This window comes from Heptranchias perlo, chromosome 37, assembly GCF_035084215.1.
Source record: "Heptranchias perlo isolate sHepPer1 chromosome 37, sHepPer1.hap1, whole genome shotgun sequence".
In the NCBI taxonomy this organism is placed as follows: domain Eukaryota; kingdom Metazoa; phylum Chordata; class Chondrichthyes; order Hexanchiformes; family Hexanchidae; genus Heptranchias; species Heptranchias perlo.
This window is the reverse complement of record NC_090361.1, coordinates 20,153,165-20,175,240: the sequence shown is the minus strand read 5'-3', so window position 1 is coordinate 20,175,240 and position 22,076 is coordinate 20,153,165. Positions and strand designations below refer to the sequence as shown.

At 46.4% G+C, this 22,076-nt stretch overlaps 1 protein-coding gene across 1 annotated transcript in view; it reads right to left on the bottom strand.

Annotated features, from left to right (window-relative positions):
• pkn1a (protein kinase N1a) overlaps positions 1 to 22,076 on the bottom strand; it is a 324,582-nt gene that overhangs the window by 242,406 nt on the left and 60,100 nt on the right. Inside the window, exons 2-3 of the mRNA XM_067973213.1 lie at positions 9,152 to 9,452; positions 7,089 to 7,243 (exon numbers count right to left, since the gene is read on the bottom strand). Of these exons, the coding sequence (XP_067829314.1) occupies positions 7,089 to 7,243; positions 9,152 to 9,452 (456 nt within the window). The remainder of the gene's footprint in view (positions 1 to 7,088; positions 7,244 to 9,151; positions 9,453 to 22,076) is intronic.

Genomic DNA, 22,076 nt, shown 5'->3' with positions numbered 1-22,076 from the left:
GGTTGATAGTGAGGAGGAAAGCTGTAGACTGCAGGAAGATATCAATGGACTGGTCAGGTGAGCAGAAAAGTGGCAAATGGAATTCAATCCAGAGAAGTGTGAGGTAATGCATTTGGGGAGGGAAAACAAGGCAAGGGAGTACACAATAAATTGGAGGATACTGAAAGGTGTAGAGGAAGTGAGGGACCTTGGAGTGCATGTCCATAGATCCCTGACGGTAGCAGGACAGGTAAATAAGGTGGTTAAGAAGGCATATGGAATATAAGAGCAGGGAGGTTATACAAGAACTGTATAAAACACTAGTTAGGCCACAGCTTGAGTACTGTGTACAGTTCTGGTCATCACATTATAGGAAAGATGTAATTGCACTGGAGAGGGTACAGAGGAGATTTATGAGGATGTTGCCAGAACTGGAGAATTTTAGCTATGAGGAAAGATTGGATAGGCTGAGGCTGTTTTCTTTGGAACAGAGGAGGCTGAGGGGTGATTTCATTGAGGTATATAAAATTATGAGGGGCCGAGATAGAGTGGATAGGAAGGACCTATTTCCCTTAGCAGAGAGGTCAATAACCGGAGGGCATAGATTTAAAGTGATTGGTAGAAGGATTAGAGGGGAGCTGAGGAAAAAAAATTCACCCAGAGTGTGGTGGGGGTCTGGAATTCACTGCCTGAAAGGGTGGTAGAGGCAGAAACCCTCAACTCATTTAAAAAGTACCTGAATGTGCACCTGAAGTGCCGTGGCCTACAAGGCTACGGACCAAGTGCTGGAAAGTGAGGTTAGGCTGGGTGGCTCATTTTCGGTCGGCGGGGACACGATGAGCCCAATGGCCTCCTTCTCTGCCGTAAATTTTCTATGATTCTATGAATAAACTTGCAGAATGTGCATGTAATTGGCAAATGAATTCCAACGTAAGTATGAGGTGGTACATTTTGGTAGGAAGATTAAGAAGGCCACATACTGCTTGGATAATAAGATGTGGAGATGCCGGTGATGGACTGGGGTGTACAAATGTAAGGAATCTTACAACACCAGGTTATGGTCCAACAGTTTTATTTGAAAATCACAAGCTTTCGGAGGCTTTCTCCTTCATCAGGTGAGAAAGGAGGAAGGAGAAAGCCTCCGAAAGCTTGTGATTTTCAAATAAAACTGTTGGACTATAACCTGGTGTTGTAAGATTCCTTACATTGGATAATAAGAGTCTAAACGGGGTAAAGGAGCAAAGGGATACAGGGGTGCAGATACACAAACACAAATCATTAAAAGTAGCGACGCAGGTTAATAAATTCATTAAAAAAGCAAACAAAGTGAAGACAAATGTAGATCCCTTACAGTCAAAAACGGGAGAATTTATAATGGGAAACAAGGAAATGGCAGAGCAATTAAACAAATACTTTGGCTCTGTCTTCACGGAAGAGGACACAGATAACTTCCCAGAAATGCTAGGGAACCAAGGGACTAGTGAGAAGGAGGAATTAAAGGAAATTACTATTAGTAAAACAATAGTGCTGGAGAAATTAATGGGACTGAAAGCTGATATGTCCCCAGGACCTGATAATCTGCATCCCAGAGTACTAAAAGAGGTAGCCATGGAAATAGTGGATGCATTAGTTGTCATCATCCAAAATTCTATAGATTATGGTACAGTTCCTGCAGATTGGAGGGTGGCAAATGTAACCCCACTATTTAAAAAAGGAGAGAGAGAAAACAGGGAACGACAGACCGGTTAGCCTAACATCAGTAGTGGGGAAAATGCTAGAGTCTATTATAAAGGATGTGACAACAGGACATTTAGAAAATATCAATGGGATTAGACAAAGTCAACATGGATTTATGAAAGGGAAATCATGTTTGACAAAACCAATGCAGTTTTTTGAGGATGTAACTGGTAGAATAGATAAGTGGATGTAGTATATTTGGATTTTCAGAGGCCTTTGATAAAGTCCCACATAAGAGGTTAGTGTGCAAAATTAAAGCACATGAGATTGGGGGTAATATACTGGCATGGATTGAAAATTGGTTAACAGACAGGAAACAGAGAGTCGGAATAAATGGGTCTTTTTCAGGGTGGCAGGCGGTGACTAGTGGGGTACCGCAGGGATCAGTGCTTGGGCTCAGGCTATTCACAATATGTATCAATGATTTGGATGAAGGAACCAAATGTAATATTTCCAAGTTTGCTGACGACACAAAACTAGGTGAGATCGTGAGTTGTGAGGATGATGCAAAGAGGCTTCAAGGCGATTTAGACAAGTTGAGTGAGTGGGCAAATACATGGCAGATGCAGTATAATGTGGATAAATGTGAAGTTATCCACTTCGGAAGGAAAAACTGAAAGGCAGAGTATTATTTAAATGGTGACAGATTGGGAAATGTTGATGTACAAAGGGACCTGGGTGTCCTTGCACACCAGTCACTGAAAGTGAGCATGCAGGTGCAGCAAGCAGTTAGGAAGACGAATGGTATGTTGGCCCTCATTGCAAGAGGATTTGAGTACAGGAACAAGGATGTCTTAGTGCAGTTATACAGGGCCTTGGTGAGACCACACCTGGAGTATTGTGTGCAGTTTGGTCTCCTTGCCATAGAGGGAGTGCAGCGAAGGTTCACCAGACTGATTCCTGGGATGGCAGGACTGTCGTATAAGGAGAGATTGGGTCGGCTCGGCCTGTATTCACTCGAGTTCAGAAGAATGAGAGGGGATCTCATTGAAACATATAAAATTCTGACGGGGCTAGACAGACTAGATGCAGGGAGGATGTTTCCCCTGGCTGAGGGGCCCAGAATGAGGGGTCACAGTCTCAGGATACGGGGTAGGACATTTAGGACTGAGATGAGGAGAAATTTCTTCACTCAGAGGGTGGTGAACCTGTGGAATTCTCTACCACAGAAGGCTGTGGAGGCCAAGTCACTGAATATATTTAAGAAAGAGCTCGATAGAATTCTAGACACAAAAGGCATCAAGGGGTATGGGGAGAGAGCAGGAATATAGTATTGAGATAGAGGACCAGCCATGATCATATTGAATGGCGGAGCAGGCTCGAAGGGTTGAATGGCCTACTCCTGCTCCTATTTTCTATGTTTCTAAACCGAGCACTGGGCTTCATTTCCAGAGGGATAGAATTGAAAAGCAGAGAAGTTATGTTAAACTTGTACTGAACCTTGGTTAGACCACACACTTGGAGTACTGTGCACAGTTCTGCTCTCCATATTATAAAAAGAATATAGAGGCACTGGAGAAAGTGCAAAATAGATTCACACAAGGATGATCCCAGAACTGTGAGGATATCCTTATCAGGAAAGGCTGAACAGGATGTGACTCTTTTCTCTGGAAAAGAGAAGACTTAGGTGTGAACTGATAGATGTCTTTAAGATTTAGAAAGGGTTTGATAGGGTTGGCGTAGAGAAAATGTTTCCACGTGGCAAAGTCCAAAACTAGGTCATATTTATAAGGTAGTCACTAGTAATTCCCAGAGGGAATTCAGGAGAAACTTCTTTACCCAAGGAGTGGTAAAAATGTGGAACTCACTACCACAAGAAGTATTTGAGGCGAATAGCATGGATGCATTGAAGGGGAAACTAGATAATCACATGAGGGATAAAGGAATAGGAACATGCTGATAGGGTTAGATGAAGAGGGGTGTGAGGCGGCTCGTGTGGAGCATAAAGGCCGTCAAGGACCAGTTGGGCCGAATGGCCTTTTTCAGTGCTGTAAACTCTGTGTAACAATTAACAATGTAACTCTATGAATTTGAATACCCAATCTAATTAAACTCTCAGTCAGCAGATTGGACTGTTACAGTGTAGTCAGTTTCTTTAGGAACAGGAAACAATTACCATTTATTTAGCTCTTATTATTTACAAGAAGATCTCTTCAAGCCTTGTAGAGAATCATAAAATCTTACAACACAGAAGGAGGCCGATCGACCCGCCATGCCTATGCCGGCTTTGAAAGAGCTGTCCAATTTAGTCCAACACCCCAGCTTTTGCCCCCATAACCCTGTAAATTAGTCCTCTTCAAATACATGTCCAATTGCCTTTTGAAAGTTCCTATGGAATCTGCTTCCACCACCCTTTCAGGCCGTGCGTTCCAGATCATTACAACCCTCTGTATGAAAAAATTTCCCTTCATTTCCCCTCTCGGTCTTTTGCCAATTATTTTAAGTCTATGACCTCTGGTTACCGACCCACTTACCACACACCAGTCTCCCTACTTGCTCTATCAAAACTCCTCATAATTTTGAATACCTCTATCAGGTCTCCCCTTAACCTTCTCTGCTCTGAGAACAATCCCACCTTCTCCAATCTCTCCACATAAATGAAGTCCCTCATCCCTGGTATCACCCTGATAAACCTCCTCTGTACCCTCTCTAAGGCCTTGACATCCTTCCTAAAGTGTGGTACCCAGAGTTGTACACAGTACTCCAGCTGAGGCCTAACCAGTGATTTGTAAAGGTTTAGCATAACTTCCTTGCTTTTGTATTCAATGCCCCTATTTATAAAGCCAAGTATCCCATAAACTTTCTTAACTGCCTTATCAACTTGACCTGCCGCCATCAATGATTTGTGAATATGCCCCCCCCAGGTCCCTCTGCTCTTGCACCCCCTCAAAATAGTCCCATATAGATTACACAGCCTCTCCATGTTGTTCCTCCCAAAGTGCATCACTTCACACTTATCCACATTAAATTGTATCTGCCATGTGTGCCCGTTTCACCAGTCTGTCTATGTCCTCCTGAAATCTACTATTATCCTCCTCGCTATTTGCTACGTTGACAAGTTTTATAACATCCGCAAACTTTGAAATTATACTATATCTACACATTTAAGAAAATAACATAAGAAATAGGAGCAGGAGTAGGCCATACAGCCCCTCGAGCCTGCTCCACCATTCAATAAGATCATGGCTCATCTTCGACCTCAACTCCACTTTCCTACCCTAATCCATAACCCTTGATTCACTTACAGTCCAAAAATCTATCGATCTCAATCTTGAATATACTCAACAACTAAACATCCACAGCCCTCTCGGATAGAGAAATCCAAAGATTCACAACCTGAGTGAAGAAATTTCTCCTCATCTCAGTCCTAAATGGTCGACCCCTTATCCTGAGACTATGCCACCTAGTTCTAGACTCTCCAGTCGGGGGAAACAGCCTCTTCGCATCTACCCTGTCAAGCTCCCTCAGAATCTTATATGTTTCAATGAGATCACCTCTCATTCTTCTAAACTCCAGAGAGTTTAGGTCCATTCTACTCAATCTCTCATCATAGGACAACCCTCTCATCCCAGGAATTAATCTAATGAACCTTTGTTGTACCCCCTTCTAAGGCAAGTATATCCTTCCTTAGGTAAGGAGACCAAAATTGTACACAGTACTCCAAAGTGTGGCCTCACCAAAGCCCTGCACAATTGCACCAAGACTTCCTTACTCTTGTACCCTTGCAATAAAGGCCAATATGCCATTTGCCTTCCTAATTGCTTGCTGTACCTACATATTGACTTTCTGTGTTTCAAGCACAAGGACACCCAAATCCCTCTGAACACTAACATTTAATAGTTTCTCACCATTTGAAAAATATTCTGTTTTTCTATTCTTCCTACCAAGGTGAATAACCTCACATTTCCCCACATTATACTCCATCTGCCACCTTCTTGCCCACTCACTTAACCTGTCTATATCCCCTTGGTTCCTCCTCACCGCTTACTCTCCTACCTAGCTTTGTATAGTCAGCAAACTTGGTCTTTTCATCTAAGTCATTAATATAGATTGTAAATAGCTGAGGCCCAAGCACTGATCCTTGCAGCACCCCACTAGTTACAGCCTGCCAACCTGAAAATGACCAGTTTATTCCTACTCTCTGTTTTCTGTCCATTAACCAATCCTCTATCCATGCTAATATATTATCCCCAACCCCATGAGCCCTTATCTTGTATAACAACCTTTTATCGATTGCGTTTTGAAAATCCAAATGTACTACATCCACTGGTGCCCCTTTATCTACCCTGCTAGTTACATCCTCAAAAAACTGTAATAGATTTGTAAAACACGATTTCCCTTTCATAAAACCATACTGACTCTGCCTAATCATATGATTTTCTAAGTGCCCTGTTATCACGTCCTTAGATTCTAGCATTTTCCCAACGACTGATGTCAGGCTAACTGGCCTGTAGTTCCCCGTTTTCTCTCTTCCCTCCTTTCTTGAATAGCGGTGTTACATTTGCTACCTTCCAATCCATGGGGACCGTTCTAGAATCTAGGGAATTTTGGAAGATCATAACCAATGCATCCACTGTCTCTGCAGCCACCTCTTTTAGAACCCTCGGATGTAGGCCATCAGGTCCAGGGGATTTGTCGGCTTTTAGTCCCATTAATTTCTCCAGTACTTTTTCTTTACTAATATTAATTACTTTAAGTTCCTCATTCTCATTAGACTCTTGGTTCCAAACTATTTCTGGTATGTGTTTTGTGTCTTCTACTGTGAAAACAGATACAAAACATTTGTTTAACATCTCTGCCATTTCCTTATTCCCATTTATAATTTCTCCTGTCTCAGGGACCCACGTTTACCTTTTTACATACTTCTAGAAGTTCTTACAATCTGTTTTTATATTTCTTGCTAGTTTACTCTCATATTCTATTTTCTCCCTCTATTAATTTTTTGGTCATCCTTTGCTGGTTTCTAAAATTCTCCCAATCCTCAGCTTACTACTCTTCTTGGCTACATTATAAGCCTCTTCTTTTAATCTGATACTATCCTTAATTTATATTTATATATTTTGAATAATATAAACATACTCTCCTTTTTTCTGTTCATCGACCAAAGTAACTATTACTTCTTCATTGCTTTAAGCTCACTGGCAGCTCTGTCTTGCATTGGGTTGGTGTGTTGTGTCACAGAGCGATGGATCGCAGTTCCCAATCATGGCCAAGTATCAGTTAGTGGAAACACCCTCTGGAACACTATTTCTTTTTTGCTCCTTAATGCAAAAACCTCAACCAACTTTTATGCACCAGCAGCAGTTAAAGAGCAGCTAATGCAAAGATTGTATGATGTACACAAGCTCAATTTTGGCAAACTCCTGCCTTACCTTTACAGGTCCATTGGAGTACATCTGGATCAAATTCTCAGCTCCTTGTTTCACTTTCATCTCTATATCGAGCTGTTTCTCAAGTGCCACAATCCGGTTCTTGTTGGCAGTAGAACGAGCCTCCCGGCTCAAAGCACCGGGAGACTGAGGAGCATCTGCACAAAGGAAAAACACGGCAATCAAATCTTCTATTTGATCCCAGCCAACAAAACTGGGATGGGAGTCCTTGAAACAGATTTCATCCCTCCTTCTTTTACTGGATTGTGAATTAAGCTGCTACAACAAACACACAGTTGATAAAACCCACTGGGAACTCCCAATAACACTGCATAACTGCACAATATTTCATACCTGTTGTGACTGCAAAGGGTTGTAATCCTTTTAGGGGAAGAGTTATAAATTACAGTCCCTGGAAAAACACTTGACGAACTTCAATCACCCAGCCAGCTTTTCTATCATTAGATATTTTACAAGAGCAATCAGAGGCTGCAGAGCAGAACTACATAGAATCATACAGCACAGAAGGTGGCCATTCAGCCCATCATGCCTGTGCTGGCTCTTTGAAAGGGCCATCAAATTAGTCCCACCTGCTCTTTCCCCATCGCCCTCAAATTTTTTTCCCTTCAAGTATTTATCCAATTCCCTTTTGAAAGTTATTATTGAATCTGCTTCCACCGCCCTTTCAGGCAGCGCATTCCAGATCATAACTACTCACTGCGTAAAAAAATGTTTCCTCATGTCTCCTCTGGTTCCTTTACCAATTACTTTAACTCTATGTCCTCTGGTTACCAACACTCCTGCCAGTGGAAAGAATTTCTCTCTATTCACTCCATCAAAACACCCTCATTGTTTTCAACACCTCTATTAAATCTCCCCATAACCTTCTTTTCTCGGAGAACAATCCCAGCTTCTCCAGTCTCTCCACATAACTGAAGTCCCTCATCTAGTAAATCTCTTCTGCACCCTCTCTAAGGCCTTGACATCCTTCCTAAAGTGTGGTGACAGAGTTGAACACAATACTCTGTTAATAATAATAAAGCCAAGGATCCCGTATGCTTTTGTTTTAAAAACAGTCTTATCAACTTGTCCTGGCACTTCAAAGATCTTTGTACATAAACCTCCTGGTCTCTCAGATCCTGCACCCCCTTTAAAATTGTACCATTTTGTTTATATTGCCTCTCCTCATTCTTCCTACCAAAATGCATCACTTCACACTTCTCTGCATTAAATTTCATCTGCCATGTGTCTATCCAATTCACCAAGTTTGTCTGTCCTCCTGAAGTCTGTTACTATCTTCCTCACTGTTTACTACATTTCTGAGTTTCATGTCATCCGCAAGCTTTGAAATTATGCCCTGTACACCCACCTCCAAGTCATTAATATAGAACAGTATTCCTAATACCACTGCGAAATACCACTGTATACTTCCCTCCAGTCTGAAAAACTACCGTTCACTGTTACTCTCTGCTTTCTCTCCACTGGGAATTTTGTATCCACGCTGCCCCTTCAATTTTGCTGGCAGAATATTTTGTGGTTCTTCATCAAGCACCTTTTGAAAGTCCATAGACACAACACCTGCACTAACCTCATCAACCCTCTCCGTTACTTCATCAAAGAACTCAATTAAGTTAGTCAAACACGATTTGCCTTTAACAAATCCATGCTGGCTGTCATTTATTAGCCCATGTTTTTCCAAGTGACAATTAATTTTGTCTTGGATTATTGCCTCTAAAAGGTTTCCCCACCGCTGACTGGCCTGTAGTTACCGGGTTTATCCCTCTCCCCTTCTAGGGGGAGTATTTATTCCATGTATCCCTTCCATCTCAGTAAAATAAAATTGAAATAAGATTCCCTATTGCCTGACCCAAGAATACTGGTTCCATAATGGCATTTCCACAGATCCATGCTTGACCTCCTCTTGGTAAGTTTCTCCATATAGGATGAACACTGTATATTAAATATAGCATTGAGGAGCAACCCAGAAGTTACTTTCTATGCATTCTCCAGCTCGCTCTAACTCTTTCTCTCCCTCTATCTATCTATCTAAATATTCCAGCAATTACCTTGCAGTTCCTCAGGGTCCTTCACCACAATGTGCGCGTTTAGGTCCTGCAGCTGCTGATGTAACTTCTCCAGCTTTCGATTGGAGTTTTTCAGGACATGTTCCACATTGGACAGGTTTTTTTTGTCAGTGGTGACTTTCCGCAAGTTTTCTGCACCTTCTTTTATCTTTAACTCTTTCCTGATCTCCCGTTTAATCTGCTCTTTGACTTCATCCAGTTTCTGCTGGAATGGTGTGTCTGAGAAATCTGAGCTCTGGTCCAGTCCAAGTTGTTCGAAACTGGGAAAACTTCCAGGGTCGCTCTGCAGGGAAACCAAAGTGATCAGTTAGTAGAAAAATCAATGCTGCTGTTTGCATTCATTTAGGAGATTTAAATACAACACTGCGGTATAATCACAGGAATATATTCAATATTGAGGAGCGGCTGGTGTCACTACAGAGCAATGGGAGGCTGAAAGTTTCTTGGATCACATGTTTCAGGAGGTGGTCATCCCGCAGCCACAGAGAGTTCAGGAAGAGAATAAGTGGATGGTCATCCAGCATGGTAGGAAGAGGCAGGCAGTGCAGGAATCCTCCGTGAGTGTGGTACAAACAGGTTTTCTGTGAGGGTGACGACACCTTGGGGGAGTTTAGTCCAAAGCAAATCCACAACACCTTGGCACAGGGGGGCAGAGAGAAAATATAGCAATACAGTTGTCACAGAGGAGTCGATCGTTAGGGGGATAGATGAGGGTGTCTGCAATCACTGAAGTGAGTCACCTCCCTGGTGCCAGGGCAGATGATGTCACAGAACGGGTGGAGAACATTCTGGGAGAGGGGGGTGGAAACAGTCAAAAGTCATGGTCCATGTTGAAAGTAATAACATAGGAAAGAAAAGGGTTGAGGTCCTACAGACAGAGCTTCAGAAGCTAGAGAGATGAAAGAGCAGGACCTCAAAAGGTAGTAATCTCTGGACTGCTCCCAGTACCACAAATTAAAGAAAGAAGACAAGCCAAGAGAGCAAGGTAGCAATAACGGAAATGATAATCAGAGAGTGGCAGGAAGGGACACAGCATGCAAACTTAAGAGTGCACCAGCAGATAAAGCTAGAGGTTGCAAAAATAGTAAAAAGATAACACCAAAGGCTTTGTATCTGAATACGCAAAGGATTTGTAACAAAATGGATGAATTGACAGCTCAAATAGAAATAAATATATACGATCTGAGAGCCATTAGAGAGAAATAGCTGCAAGATGACAAAGGCTGGAACCTGAATATTCAAGGGTACTTGGCATTTCGGAAGGACAGGAAGCTGGGAAAAGGTGGAGGGGTAACTCTGTTAATTAAGGATGACATGAGTATAATAGAGAGAAATGACCTTGGTTCTAAAGAATCAGTTTGGGTAGAGATAAGAAATAGTAAAGGCAAGAAGTCACTTGTGGGAGTAGTTTAGAGGACCCCTGACAGTGACCACACTGTTGGACAGGGTATACAGGAAGAAATAATGGGGCTTGTGAGAAAGGAACAGCGATAATGATTGATGATTTTAATCTACATATTGATTGCAAAGGTAGCCTGGAAGATGAGTTCATAGAGTGTTTTCGGGACAGTTTCTTAGAGCAGCACATTCTAGAGCCAACCAGAGAGCAGGCGATTCTAGATCTGGTAATGTGTAATGAAACAGGATTAATTAATTGTATCATTAATCATTGTAAAGAAGCCTCTAGGTAGCAGTGATCACAATATGATTGAATTTCACATTCAGTTTGAGGGAGAGAAAAGTCTAAGACTAGTGTTTTAAACTTAAATAAGGGCAATTATGAGGGCATGAAGACAGAGCTGGCTAAAGTGAACTGGGAAATTAGGTTTAGGGATAGGTCAGTAGAGATGCAGGGGCAGACATTTAATGAGATATTTCATAACACTCAGCAAAGATGCATTCCAGTGAGAAAGACAGACTCTAGGTGAAGGACGTACCATCCGTGGGTAACTAAAGAAGTTTAAAGATAGTATCAAATAGAAAAGGAAAAGCATACAATTCACCGAAGATTAGTGGCAGGTCAGAAGATTGGACAGAATATTTTAAAAAATGACAAAGAATAAGGAGGGAGAAATTAGAGTACGAGAGAAAGCTAGCTAGAAATATAAAAACAGATAGTAAGAGTTTCTACAGGTATTTAAAAAGGAAAAGAGTAAGTAAAGTGAGTGTTGGTCCTCTAGAGAGTGAGTCTGAGGAATTAATAATGGAGAATAAGGAAATGGCGGATGAATTGAACAGATATTTTGCGTCCGTCTTCACTGTAGAGGATACAAATAACATGCCAGAAATAATTGTGAATCAAGAGGTGAAAGGGAGGGAGGAACTTAAAACATTTACAATCACTAGAGAAAAGGTTCTGAAAAAATTATTAGAACTAAAAGCTGACAAGTCCCCAAGGTCCTGACGGACTTCGTCCTAGGGTCTTAAAAGAAGTGGCTGCAGAGATAGTAGATGTATTGGTACTAATTTTCCAAAATTCCCTAGATTCTGGAAGGGTCCCATCAGATTGGAAAATAGTGAATGTAACTCCTCTATTCAAGAAAGGAGGGAGACAGAAAGCAGGAAAGTACAGGCCAGTTAGCTTAACATCTGTCATAGGGAATATGCTAGAATCTATTATTAAGGAGGTTATAGCAGGGCACTTAAAAAATCTCAATGCAATCAGGCAGAGTCAACACAGCTTTGTGAAAGGGAAATCGTGTTTGACGAATTTATTAGAGTTCTTTGAGGAGGTAACAAGCAACGTGGATAAAGGGGATCCTGTGGATGTGGTGTACTTGGATTTCCAGAAGGCTTTTGACAAGGTGCCACACCAAAGGCTACTACGCAAAATAAGAGCTCATGGTGTAGGGGGTATCATATTAGCATGGATAAAGGATTGGTTGGCTAATAGAAAACAGAGAGTAGGCATAAATGGGTCATTTTCAGGTTGGCAAGATGTAACAAGTGGAGTGCCACAGGGATCAGTGCTTGGGCCTCAACTATTTACAATCTATATCAATGACTTGGATGAAGGGACCGAATGTATGGTTGCTTAATTTGCTGATGGCACAAAGGTAGGTGGGAAAGTAAGTTGTGAAGAGGACATAAAGAGTCTGTAAAGGGATATAGATAGGTTAAGTGAGGGGGCAAAAATTTGGCAGATGGAGTATAATGTGGGAAAATGTGAACTTGTCCACTTTGGCAGGAGGAATAGGAAAGCAGTATATTATTTAAATAGAGAGAGATTGCAGAACTCTGAGGTACAGAGGGATCTGGGTGTCCTAGTACATGAATCACAAAAAGTTAACCTTAAGTTAACCCTAATGCAAGTACAGCAAGTGATTAGGAAGACAAATGTAATGTTGTCATTTATTGCAAGGGGAATGGAATATAAAAGTAGAGATGTTTTGCTACAGTTGTCCAGGGCATTGGTGAGACCACATCTAGAATACTGTGTGCAGTTTTGGTCTCCTTATTTAAGAAAGGACATAATTACTTTGGAGGCAGTTCAAAGAGGGTTCACTCGAATGATTCCTGGGATGAGGGGGTTATCTTATGAGGAAAGGTTTTTTTTTATTCGTTCACGGGATGTGGGCGTCGCTGGCAAGGCCGGCATTTATTGCCCATCCCTAAGAGGGCAATTAAGAATCAACTACATTGCTGTGGGTCTGGAGTCACATATAGGCCAGACCGGGTAAGGACGGCAGGTTTCCTTCCCTGAAGGACATTAGTGAACCAGATGGGTTTTTACGACAATCCGGTAGTTTCATGGCTATCATTACTGATACTAGTATTTTAATTCCAGATTTTTATTTAATTAATTGAATTTAAATTCGCCAGCCGCCGTGGCGGGATTTGAACTCGTGACTCTGGATTTTAGTCCAGGCCTCTGGATTACTAGCCCAGTAACATAACCACTACGCTACCGTACCCTTTAAGGTTGGACAAGTTGGGCCTGTATACACTGGAGTTTAGAAGAATGAGAGGTGATCTTATTGAAACATATAAGATCCTGAGGGGACTAGAAGGGGTAGATGCTGAGAGGATGTTTCCCCTTGTGGAAGAGACTAGAACTAGGGGCCAGAGTTTAAAATAAGGGGTCTCCTGTTTAAGACGGAGATGAGGAGAAATTTTTTCTCTCAGTGGGTCGTGAGTCTGTGGAACTCCCTTCCCCAGAGAGCGGTGGAGGCAGGGTCATTGAATATTTTTAAGGCTGAGTTAGATAGATTCCTGATTAACAAGGGAGTCAAAGGTTATAGTAGGTAGATGGGAAAGTAGGGTTGAGGTCACAATCAGATCAGTCATAACCTTATCAAATGGCAGAGCAGGCTCGAGGGGCCGAATGGCCTGCTCCTGCTCTTAGTTTGTATGTACGTATGTTCATGCGCTAGTGAGTATAGGAAAAAAAGGTTAATATGTGGCTGCAGAAATGGTACCGGAGGGAGGGCTTCAGATTTAAGACCAGTTCTGGGGCAGAAGGGACCAGTACAAGATGGACGGGTCACACCTGAACAGGGCTGGGACCAATGACCTCGTGGAGAAGTTAACTAGTGCTGTGGGGACGGTTTAACCTAATTTGGCAGAGGGAGGGGAACCGAGATGAACCATCAGAGAGGAGAAACAAGGGGCATAGAGAACTGGGAGAGACAAACAGCATTCGAGTAAAGAGTAGCACACAAAGAGGAGGGATCAAACAGGGGAGAAATGCAAGGCAGACTAAGGCGGGTTTGGAGTGCATGTGCGTAAGTGCAGCAATAACGGAAACCTAGCTCAAACAAGGACAGGAATGGGATCTTAACATTCCTGACTACAATGCATTTGGGAGGAATATCAGCACAGAAGGAGGCCATTCAGTCCATCGTGCCTGTGCCAGCTCTTTGAAAGAGCTATTCAATTAGTCCAACTCCCCCGCCCTTTCTCCATAGCCCCGTAATTCCGTTTTGAAAGTTATTATTGAATCTGCTTCCACCGCCTTTTCAGGCAGCGCATTCCAGATCATCACAACTCGCTGCGTAAAAAAATGTTTCCTTATGTCGGCTCTGGTTCTTTTGCCGATCACCTTAAATCTGTCCCCTCTGGTTACCGTCCCTTCTGCAACTAGAAACAGTTTCTCCTTATTGACTCTGTTAAAACCATTCATGATTTTGAACACCTCTATTAAATCTCCCCTTAATCCACTCTGTTCTAAGGAGAACAACCCCAGCTTCTCCAGTCTCTCCACATAACTGAAGTCCCTCATCCCTGGAACCATTCCAGCAAATCTCCCCTGCACCCTCTCCAAGGCCATGACATTCTTCCTAAAGTGCGATGCCCAGAATTCGACACAATACTCCAGCTGAGGCCTAACCAGTGTTTTATAAAGGGTTTGCATTGCTTTTGTACTCTATGCCTCCAATAATAAAGCCCAGGATCCCAAATGTTTTTTTAACAGCCTTCTCAACTTGTCCTGCCACCTTCAAAGATTTGTGTACATACACCCCCAGGTCTCTCTGTTCTTGCATCCCCTTTAAAATTGTACCATTTATTTTATATTGCCTCTCCTCATTCTTCCTACCAAAATGTATCATTTCACATTTCTCTGCGTTAAATTTCATCTGCCCTGTGACTGCCCATTTCACCAGTCTGTCTATGCTCTCCTGAAGTCTGTTACTATCCTCCACATTGTTTATTACATTTCCGAGTTTCAAGTCATCTGCAAACTTTGAAATTATACCCTCTATACCCAAGACCAGATCATTAATATATATCAAAAAGAGCAGCGGTCCTACTACTGATCCCTGGGGAACACCACTGTATACTTCCCTCCCATCTGAAAAGCAACCGTTCGCCACTACTCTCTGCTTTCCGTCCCCTAGCCAATTTTGTATCCATGCTGCCACTGTCCCTTTAATCCCACGGGCTTTGCTAATAATGTGGTACTTTATCAAATGCCTTTTGAAAGTCCATATACACAATATCAACCACACACTCCCCTCATCAAAGAAGTCAATCAAGTTAGGCAAACACGATTTGCTGGCTTTCATTTATTAGCCCGGACTTTTCTTTGCCAATCATTAGCCAATTCATTTTCTCCCAGATTATTGTCTCAAAGTTTCCCCACCACTGCCGTTAGGCTGTCTGGCCTGTAATCGCCGGGTTTATCCCTCTCCCCTTTCTTGAACAGGGATGTAACATTTTCAATCCTCCAGTCCTCTGGCACTGCCCCCATATCTAAGGAGGAGGATTGGAAGATTGTGGCCAGAGCCTCCAGAATTTCCACCCTTACTTCCCTCAGTAACCTAGGATGCATCCCATCTGGACCGGGTGACTTTTCTACTTTGAGTACTGCCAATATTTTAAGTACCTCCTCTTTATCTATTTTTATCCTATCCAATAACGCTTCAATGGCAGCATCATCTTCTCTAGTGAAGACCGATGTGAAGTATTCATTTAGTTCCTCAGTCATGCCCTCTGCCTCCACAAGGAGATCTTTTTTGTCCCTAATCGGTCCCACCCTTCCTTAGATTACCCTTTTACTATTTATACATTTATGAAAGAACTTTGGGTACCTTTTTATGTTAGCCGCTAATCTATTCTCATACTCTCTCTTTGCCCCTCTTGTTCCCTGTTTTAAATCTCCTCTGTACTTTCTGTATTCAGCCTGGTCCTTTACTGTATTATGAACCTGACATTTATCATAAGCCTCCTTTTTCTATTTCATTTTAATGTCTATATCTTTAGTCACCCAGGGCGCTCTAGCTTTGATGCTCTTCCTTTCCCCCTGTGGGAATGTTTCTACTCTGTATCAGGACCAACTCCTCCTCGGAGGCCTCCCATTGTTCAATTACTCTTTTGCTACCAATTTTTGATTCCAATCTAACTGGTCATGGTCCTTTTTTTTTTTAAGTACAGGTCATTAATATATATATCAAAAAGAGCAATGGTCCTAAAATGGAGCGGCGGGGAGAATATTGATCAAAAATACTGTTCTAGCTCTGGAAGGGGATGGTGTGCTAGATGCTTCAAAGACAGAATCTATTTGGTTGGAGTTAAGGAGCAGAAGAGCTGTTACCCTACTGGGTATATATTACAGGCCACCAAATAGTGGTGATGTGGAGATGCGGTGATGGACTGGGGTGGACAAATGTACGGAGTCGTACAACACCAGGTTATAGTCCAACAGCTTTATTTGAAATCACAAGCTTTCGGAGCTTTGCTCCTCCGTCACCTGATTTCAAATAAAGCTGTTGGACTATAACCTGGTGTTGTACGACTCCGTACATTTGACCAAATAGTGGGAAGGAGATGGAGGAGCAAATCTGCAAGCAAATATCAGAAAGCTGTAGAAACAACAGAGTAGTGATGATGGGGGACTTAATATAGACTGGGAAAAAAACAGTGCAAAGGGCAAAGAGGAGGAAGAATTCCTGAAATGTGTACAGGAGAACTTTCTTGATCAGTATGTTTCCAGCCCAATGAGAAAGGAAGTAATGCTGGATCTAGTTCTGGGGAATGAATGGGGCAAGTGGAGCATATGAGAGTGGGGGAGCAGTTGGGAAATTAAGATGATACAATTTTAAAGGGGGTGCAGGAACAGAAAGACTTGCGGGTTCACATACACAAATCTTTTAAGGTGGCGGGACATGGAGATAAGGCAGTTCAAAAAGCACACAGGATCCTGGGCTTTATAAATAGGGCAGACTTGATGTACAGGCTGCACCCGCCCCCCACCACCGACAGGGGCCAGACCTGATGTATAGCCTGGCCCCCCCACATGGGCCAGACCTGATGTTTAGCCCGGCCCCCCCCACACAGACCAGACCTGATGTACAGCACATCCCTCTCCCACACGGGCCAGACCTGGTGTACAGCTCCCACCCCCCTCTCCCACACGGGCCAGACCTGGTGTACAGCCACCCCCCTCTCCCACACGGGCCAGACCTGGTGTACAGCCACCCCCCCACCCCCATCTCCCACACGGGCCAGACCTGGTGTACAGCCACCCCTCTTCCCCCCTCCCACAGGGCCAGACCTGAGGTGAGGTGAGAGTGACTGCCCTTGACATCAAGGCAGCATTTGACCGAGTGTGGTACCAAGGAGCCGAGTAAAATTGAGTCAATGGGAATCAGGGGGGAAAACTCTCCAGTGGCTGGAGTCATACCTAGCACAAAGGAAGATGGTAGTGGTTGTTGGAGGCCAATCATCTCAGTCCCAGGGCATTGCTGCAGGGAGTTCCTCAGGGCAGTGTCCGAGGCCCAACCATCTTCAGCTGCTTCATCAATGACCTTCCCTCCATCATAAGGTCAGAAATGGGGATGTTTGCTGATGACTGCACAGTGTTCAGTTCCATTCGCAACCCCTCAAATAATGAAAGCAGTCCGAGCCCACATGCAGCAAGACCTGGACAACATCCAGGCTTGGGGCTCATGAGTGGCAAGTAACATTCGCGCCAGACAAGTGCCAGGCAATGACCATCTCCAACAAGAGAGAGTCTAACCACCTCCCCTTGACATTCAACGGCATTACCATCACCGAATCCCCCACCATTAACATCCTGGGGGTCACCATTGACCAGAAGCTTAACTGGACCAGCCATATAAATACTGTGGCTACGAGAGCAGGTCAGAGGCTGGGTATTCTGCGGCGAGTGTCTCACCTCCTGACTCCCCAAAGCCTTTCCACCATCTACAAGGCACAAGTCAGGAGTGTGATGGAATACTCTCCACTTGCTTGGATGAGTGCAGCTCCAACAACACTCAAGAAGCTCGACACCATCCAAGATAAAGCATCCCGCTTGATTGGCACCCATCCACCACCCTAAACATTCACTCCCTTCACCACCGGCGCACTGTGGCTGAAGTGTGCACCATCCACAGGATGCACTGCAGCAACTCGCCAAGGCTTCTTCAACAGCACCTCCCAAACCCGCGACCTCTACCACCTAGAAGGACAAGAGCAACAGGCACATGGGAACACCACAACCTGCACGTTCCCCTCCAAGTCACACACCATCCCAACTTAGAAATATATCGCTGTTCCTTCATTGTCGCTGGGTCAAAATCCTGGAACTCCCCTCCTAACAGCACTGTGGGAGAACCTTCACCACACGGACTGCAGCGGTTCAAGAAGGCGGCTCACCACCACCTTCTCGAGGGCAATTAGGGGATGGGCAATAAATGCTGGCCTCGCCAGCGACGCCCACATCCCGTGAACGAATTTTAAAAAAAGCCTCCCGCCCCCCCCCCCTCCCACAGGGCCAGACCTGGTGTACAGCCACCCGTCCCCCTCCCCAGGGCGAGGCCTGGTGTACAGCCCCCCTCTCACCCCCCTCCCACAGGGCCAGACCTGGTGTACAGCCCCCCTCTCACCCCCCTCCCACAGGGCCAGACCTGGTGTACAGCCACCACACCATCTCCCTCACCCATCCCCAGGACGGATCTGACGTATAGTCTGCCCGCAGTCAGCTGCAAAGGCAGCAAACATCTCCAAAGCTTGATCCCACCACGTTATAGCTGCTTGCAATGAGGATGAAATGTGCTTCTAGTTATTTCCACTCAGCTGCCTAGACAGCCTGACGTGCCAGCTTGGATCTGCTGGTAGCACGGTCACAAGGTCCATGGGTTCATGCCTCACTCTAGGACTTGAACACATAATACAGAGTGACACTTCAGTGCAATACTGAGAGAGAATTGCACTGCTACAGGTAATCTTCTAGATGAGCATCTACAGGGATAGGACGGAGGAGTGGGACTAGCTGGACTGCTCTTGCATAGAGCCAGCACGGACTTGACAGGCCGAACGGCCTCCTTCCGCACTGTAGCCTTTCGATGATTCTCTATGATTTCTTAGCCTCTCACCTTTTAAAAAATATTCTGCTTTTCTATTCTTCCTACCAAAGTGGATAATTTCACATTTCCCCACATTATACTCCATCTGCCACCTTCTCGCCCACTCACTTAACCTGTCTATATCCCTTTGCAGACTCTTGGAATATCTTCTCCCATTCAATATCATAGCCACAAATTAACAGGAATAAGCCTCAAGCCTGCGCAGCAGCTTTGACTGAGCATTCAAGTCATCTGAAAACAGGCTCAGAGAAATGGCGACCGTGGGATTTGTAGTCAGCATTTCCTGATACTCAAACCCAGATTGTTTGTGCGGATGAGTATAGGCCGTCACCAGTCCAGCTGTTAGAAACAAGCTGGCAGAGTAGGCAATGTTCCAAGGGCAAGAGAGAAGAAACAGATCAATTTTATACTCCTTCACACAGATCACTTTCTAATTAACAGTGACTGTGGAATTCTGGAGAAACTTGCCAGTACTTCTTGCTGATATTAATATGATGTTGCACTTATACACTGAAAGTACTGACAATAAAGGCAATTCATTCAATTCTAACTGCATTCTGGAGAAAGAGGGGGAGCAAGATGTGGGTGGTGAGAGAAGGGGAGGGAGAGAGAGAGAGAGAAGAAGGGGAGGGGGAGAGAGAGAAAAAAGGGGAGGGAGGGAGAGAAAAGAGGGAGGGAGAGAGAGAGAAAAGGGGGGATGGGAGGGAGAGAGAGAGAGCGAGAGCGAGAGCGAGAGAGAGAAAGAAAGAAAGGGGGAGGGGGGAGGGAGGGAGCGAAGGAGAGAAGAGGGAGAGAGAGAAGAGAGAGAGAGAAAGAGAGAGAGAAAGAGAGAAAGAGAAAGAGAGAGAAAGAGAGAGAGAGAGAGAGAAAAGGGAGAGAGGGGGGGGGGACAGAGAGAGGGGGGGGACAGAGAGGGGGGGGGGACAGAGAGAGGGGGGGGACAGAGAGAGGGGGGGGACAGAGAGAGGGGGGGGGGACAGAGAGAGGGGGGGGGACAGAGAGAGGGGGGGGGACAGAGAGAGGGGGGGGGACAGAGAGAGGGGGGGGACAGAGAGAGGGGGGGGGACAGAGAGAGGGGGGGGGACAGAGAGAGGGGGGGGACAGAGAGAGGGGGGGGGACAGAGAGAGGGGGGGGGACAGAGAGAGGGGGGGGGACAGAGAGAGGGGGGGGGACAGAGAGAGGGGGGGGGACAGAGAGAGGGGGGGGGGGGGACAGAGAGAGGGGGGGGGGGGGACAGAGAGAGGGGGGGGGGGGACAGAGAGAGGGGGGGGGGGACAGAGAGAGGGGGGGGGGGGGACAGAGAGAGGGGGGGGGGACAGAGAGAGGGGGGGGGGGGACAGAGAGAGGGGGGGGGGGACAGAGAGAGGGGGGGGGGGGGACAGAGAGAGGGGGGGGGGACAGAGAGAGGGGGGGGGGGACAGAGAGAGGGGGGGGACAGAGAGAGGGGGGGGGACAGAGAGGGGGGGGGGACAGAGAGAGGGGGGGGGGACAGAGAGAGGGGGGGGGACAGAGAGAGGGGGGGGACAGAGAGAGGGGGGGGACAGAGAGAGGGGGGGGGACAGAGAGAGGGGGGGGGACAGAGAGAGGGGGGGGGACAGAGAGAGTGGGGGAACAGAGAGAGGGGGGGGACAGAGAGAGGGGGGGGACAGAGAGGGGGGGGACAGAGAGAGGGGGGGGACAGAGAGAGGGGGGGGACAGAGAGAGGGGGGGGGACAGAGAGAGGGGGGGGGACAGAGAGAGGGGGGGGGACAGAGAGAGGGGGGGGGACAGAGAGAGGGGGGGGACAGAGAGAGGGGGGGGACAGAGAGAGGGGGGGACAGAGAGAGGGGGGGACAGAGAGAGGGGGGGACAGAGAGAGGGGGGGGACAGAGAGAGGGGGGGACAGAGAGAGGTGGGGGACAGAGAGAGGTGGGGGACAGAGAGAGGTGGGGGACAGAGAGAGGGGGGTGACAGAGAGAGGGGGGTGACAGAGAGAGGGGGGTGACAGAGAGAGGGGGGTGACAGAGAGAGGGGGTGACAGAGAGAGGGGGGTGACAGAGAGAGGGGGGTGACAGAGAGAGGGGGGTGACAGAGAGAGGGGGGTGACAGAGAGAGGGGGGTGACAGAGAGAGGGGGGTGACAGAGAGAGGGGGGTGACAGAGAGAGGGGGGTGACAGAGAGAGGGGGGTGACAGAGAGAGGGGGGTGACAGAGAGAGGGGGGTGACAGAGAGAGGGGGGTGACAGAGAGAGGGGGGTGACAGAGAGAGGGGGGTGACAGAGAGAGGGGGGTGACAGAGAGAGGGGGGTGACAGAGAGAGGGGGGTGACAGAGAGAGGGGGGTGACAGAGAGAGGGGGGTGACAGAGAGAGGGGGGTGACAGAGAGAGGGGGGTGACAGAGAGAGGGGGGTGACAGAGAGAGGGGGGTGACAGAGAGAGGGGGGTGACAGAGAGAGGGGGGTGACAGAGAGAGGGGGGTGACAGAGAGAGGGGGGTGACAGAGAGAGGGGGGTGACAGAGAGAGGGGGGTGACAGAGAGAGGGGGGTGACAGAGAGAGGGGGGTGACAGAGAGAGGGGGGTGACAGAGAGAGGGGGGTGACAGAGAGAGGGGGGTGACAGAGAGAGGGGGGTGACAGAGAGAGGGGGGTGACAGAGAGAGGGGGGTGACAGAGAGAGGGGGGTGACAGAGAGAGGGGGGTGACAGAGAGAGGGGGGTGACAGAGAGAGGGGGGTGACAGAGAGAGGGGGGTGACAGAGAGAGGGGGGTGACAGAGAGAGGGGGGTGACAGAGAGAGGGGGGTGACAGAGAGAGGGGGGTGACAGAGAGAGGGGGGTGACAGAGAGAGGGGGGTGACAGAGAGAGGGGGGTGACAGAGAGAGGGGGGTGACAGAGAGAGGGGGGTGACAGAGAGAGGGGGGTGACAGAGAGAGGGGGGTGACAGAGAGAGGGGGGTGACAGAGAGAGGGGGGTGACAGAGAGAGGGGGGTGACAGAGAGAGGGGGGTGACAGAGAGAGGGGGTGACAGAGAGAGGGGGGTGACAGAGAGAGGGGGGTGACAGAGAGAGGGGGGTGACAGAGAGAGGGGGGTGACAGAGAGAGGGGGGTGACAGAGAGAGG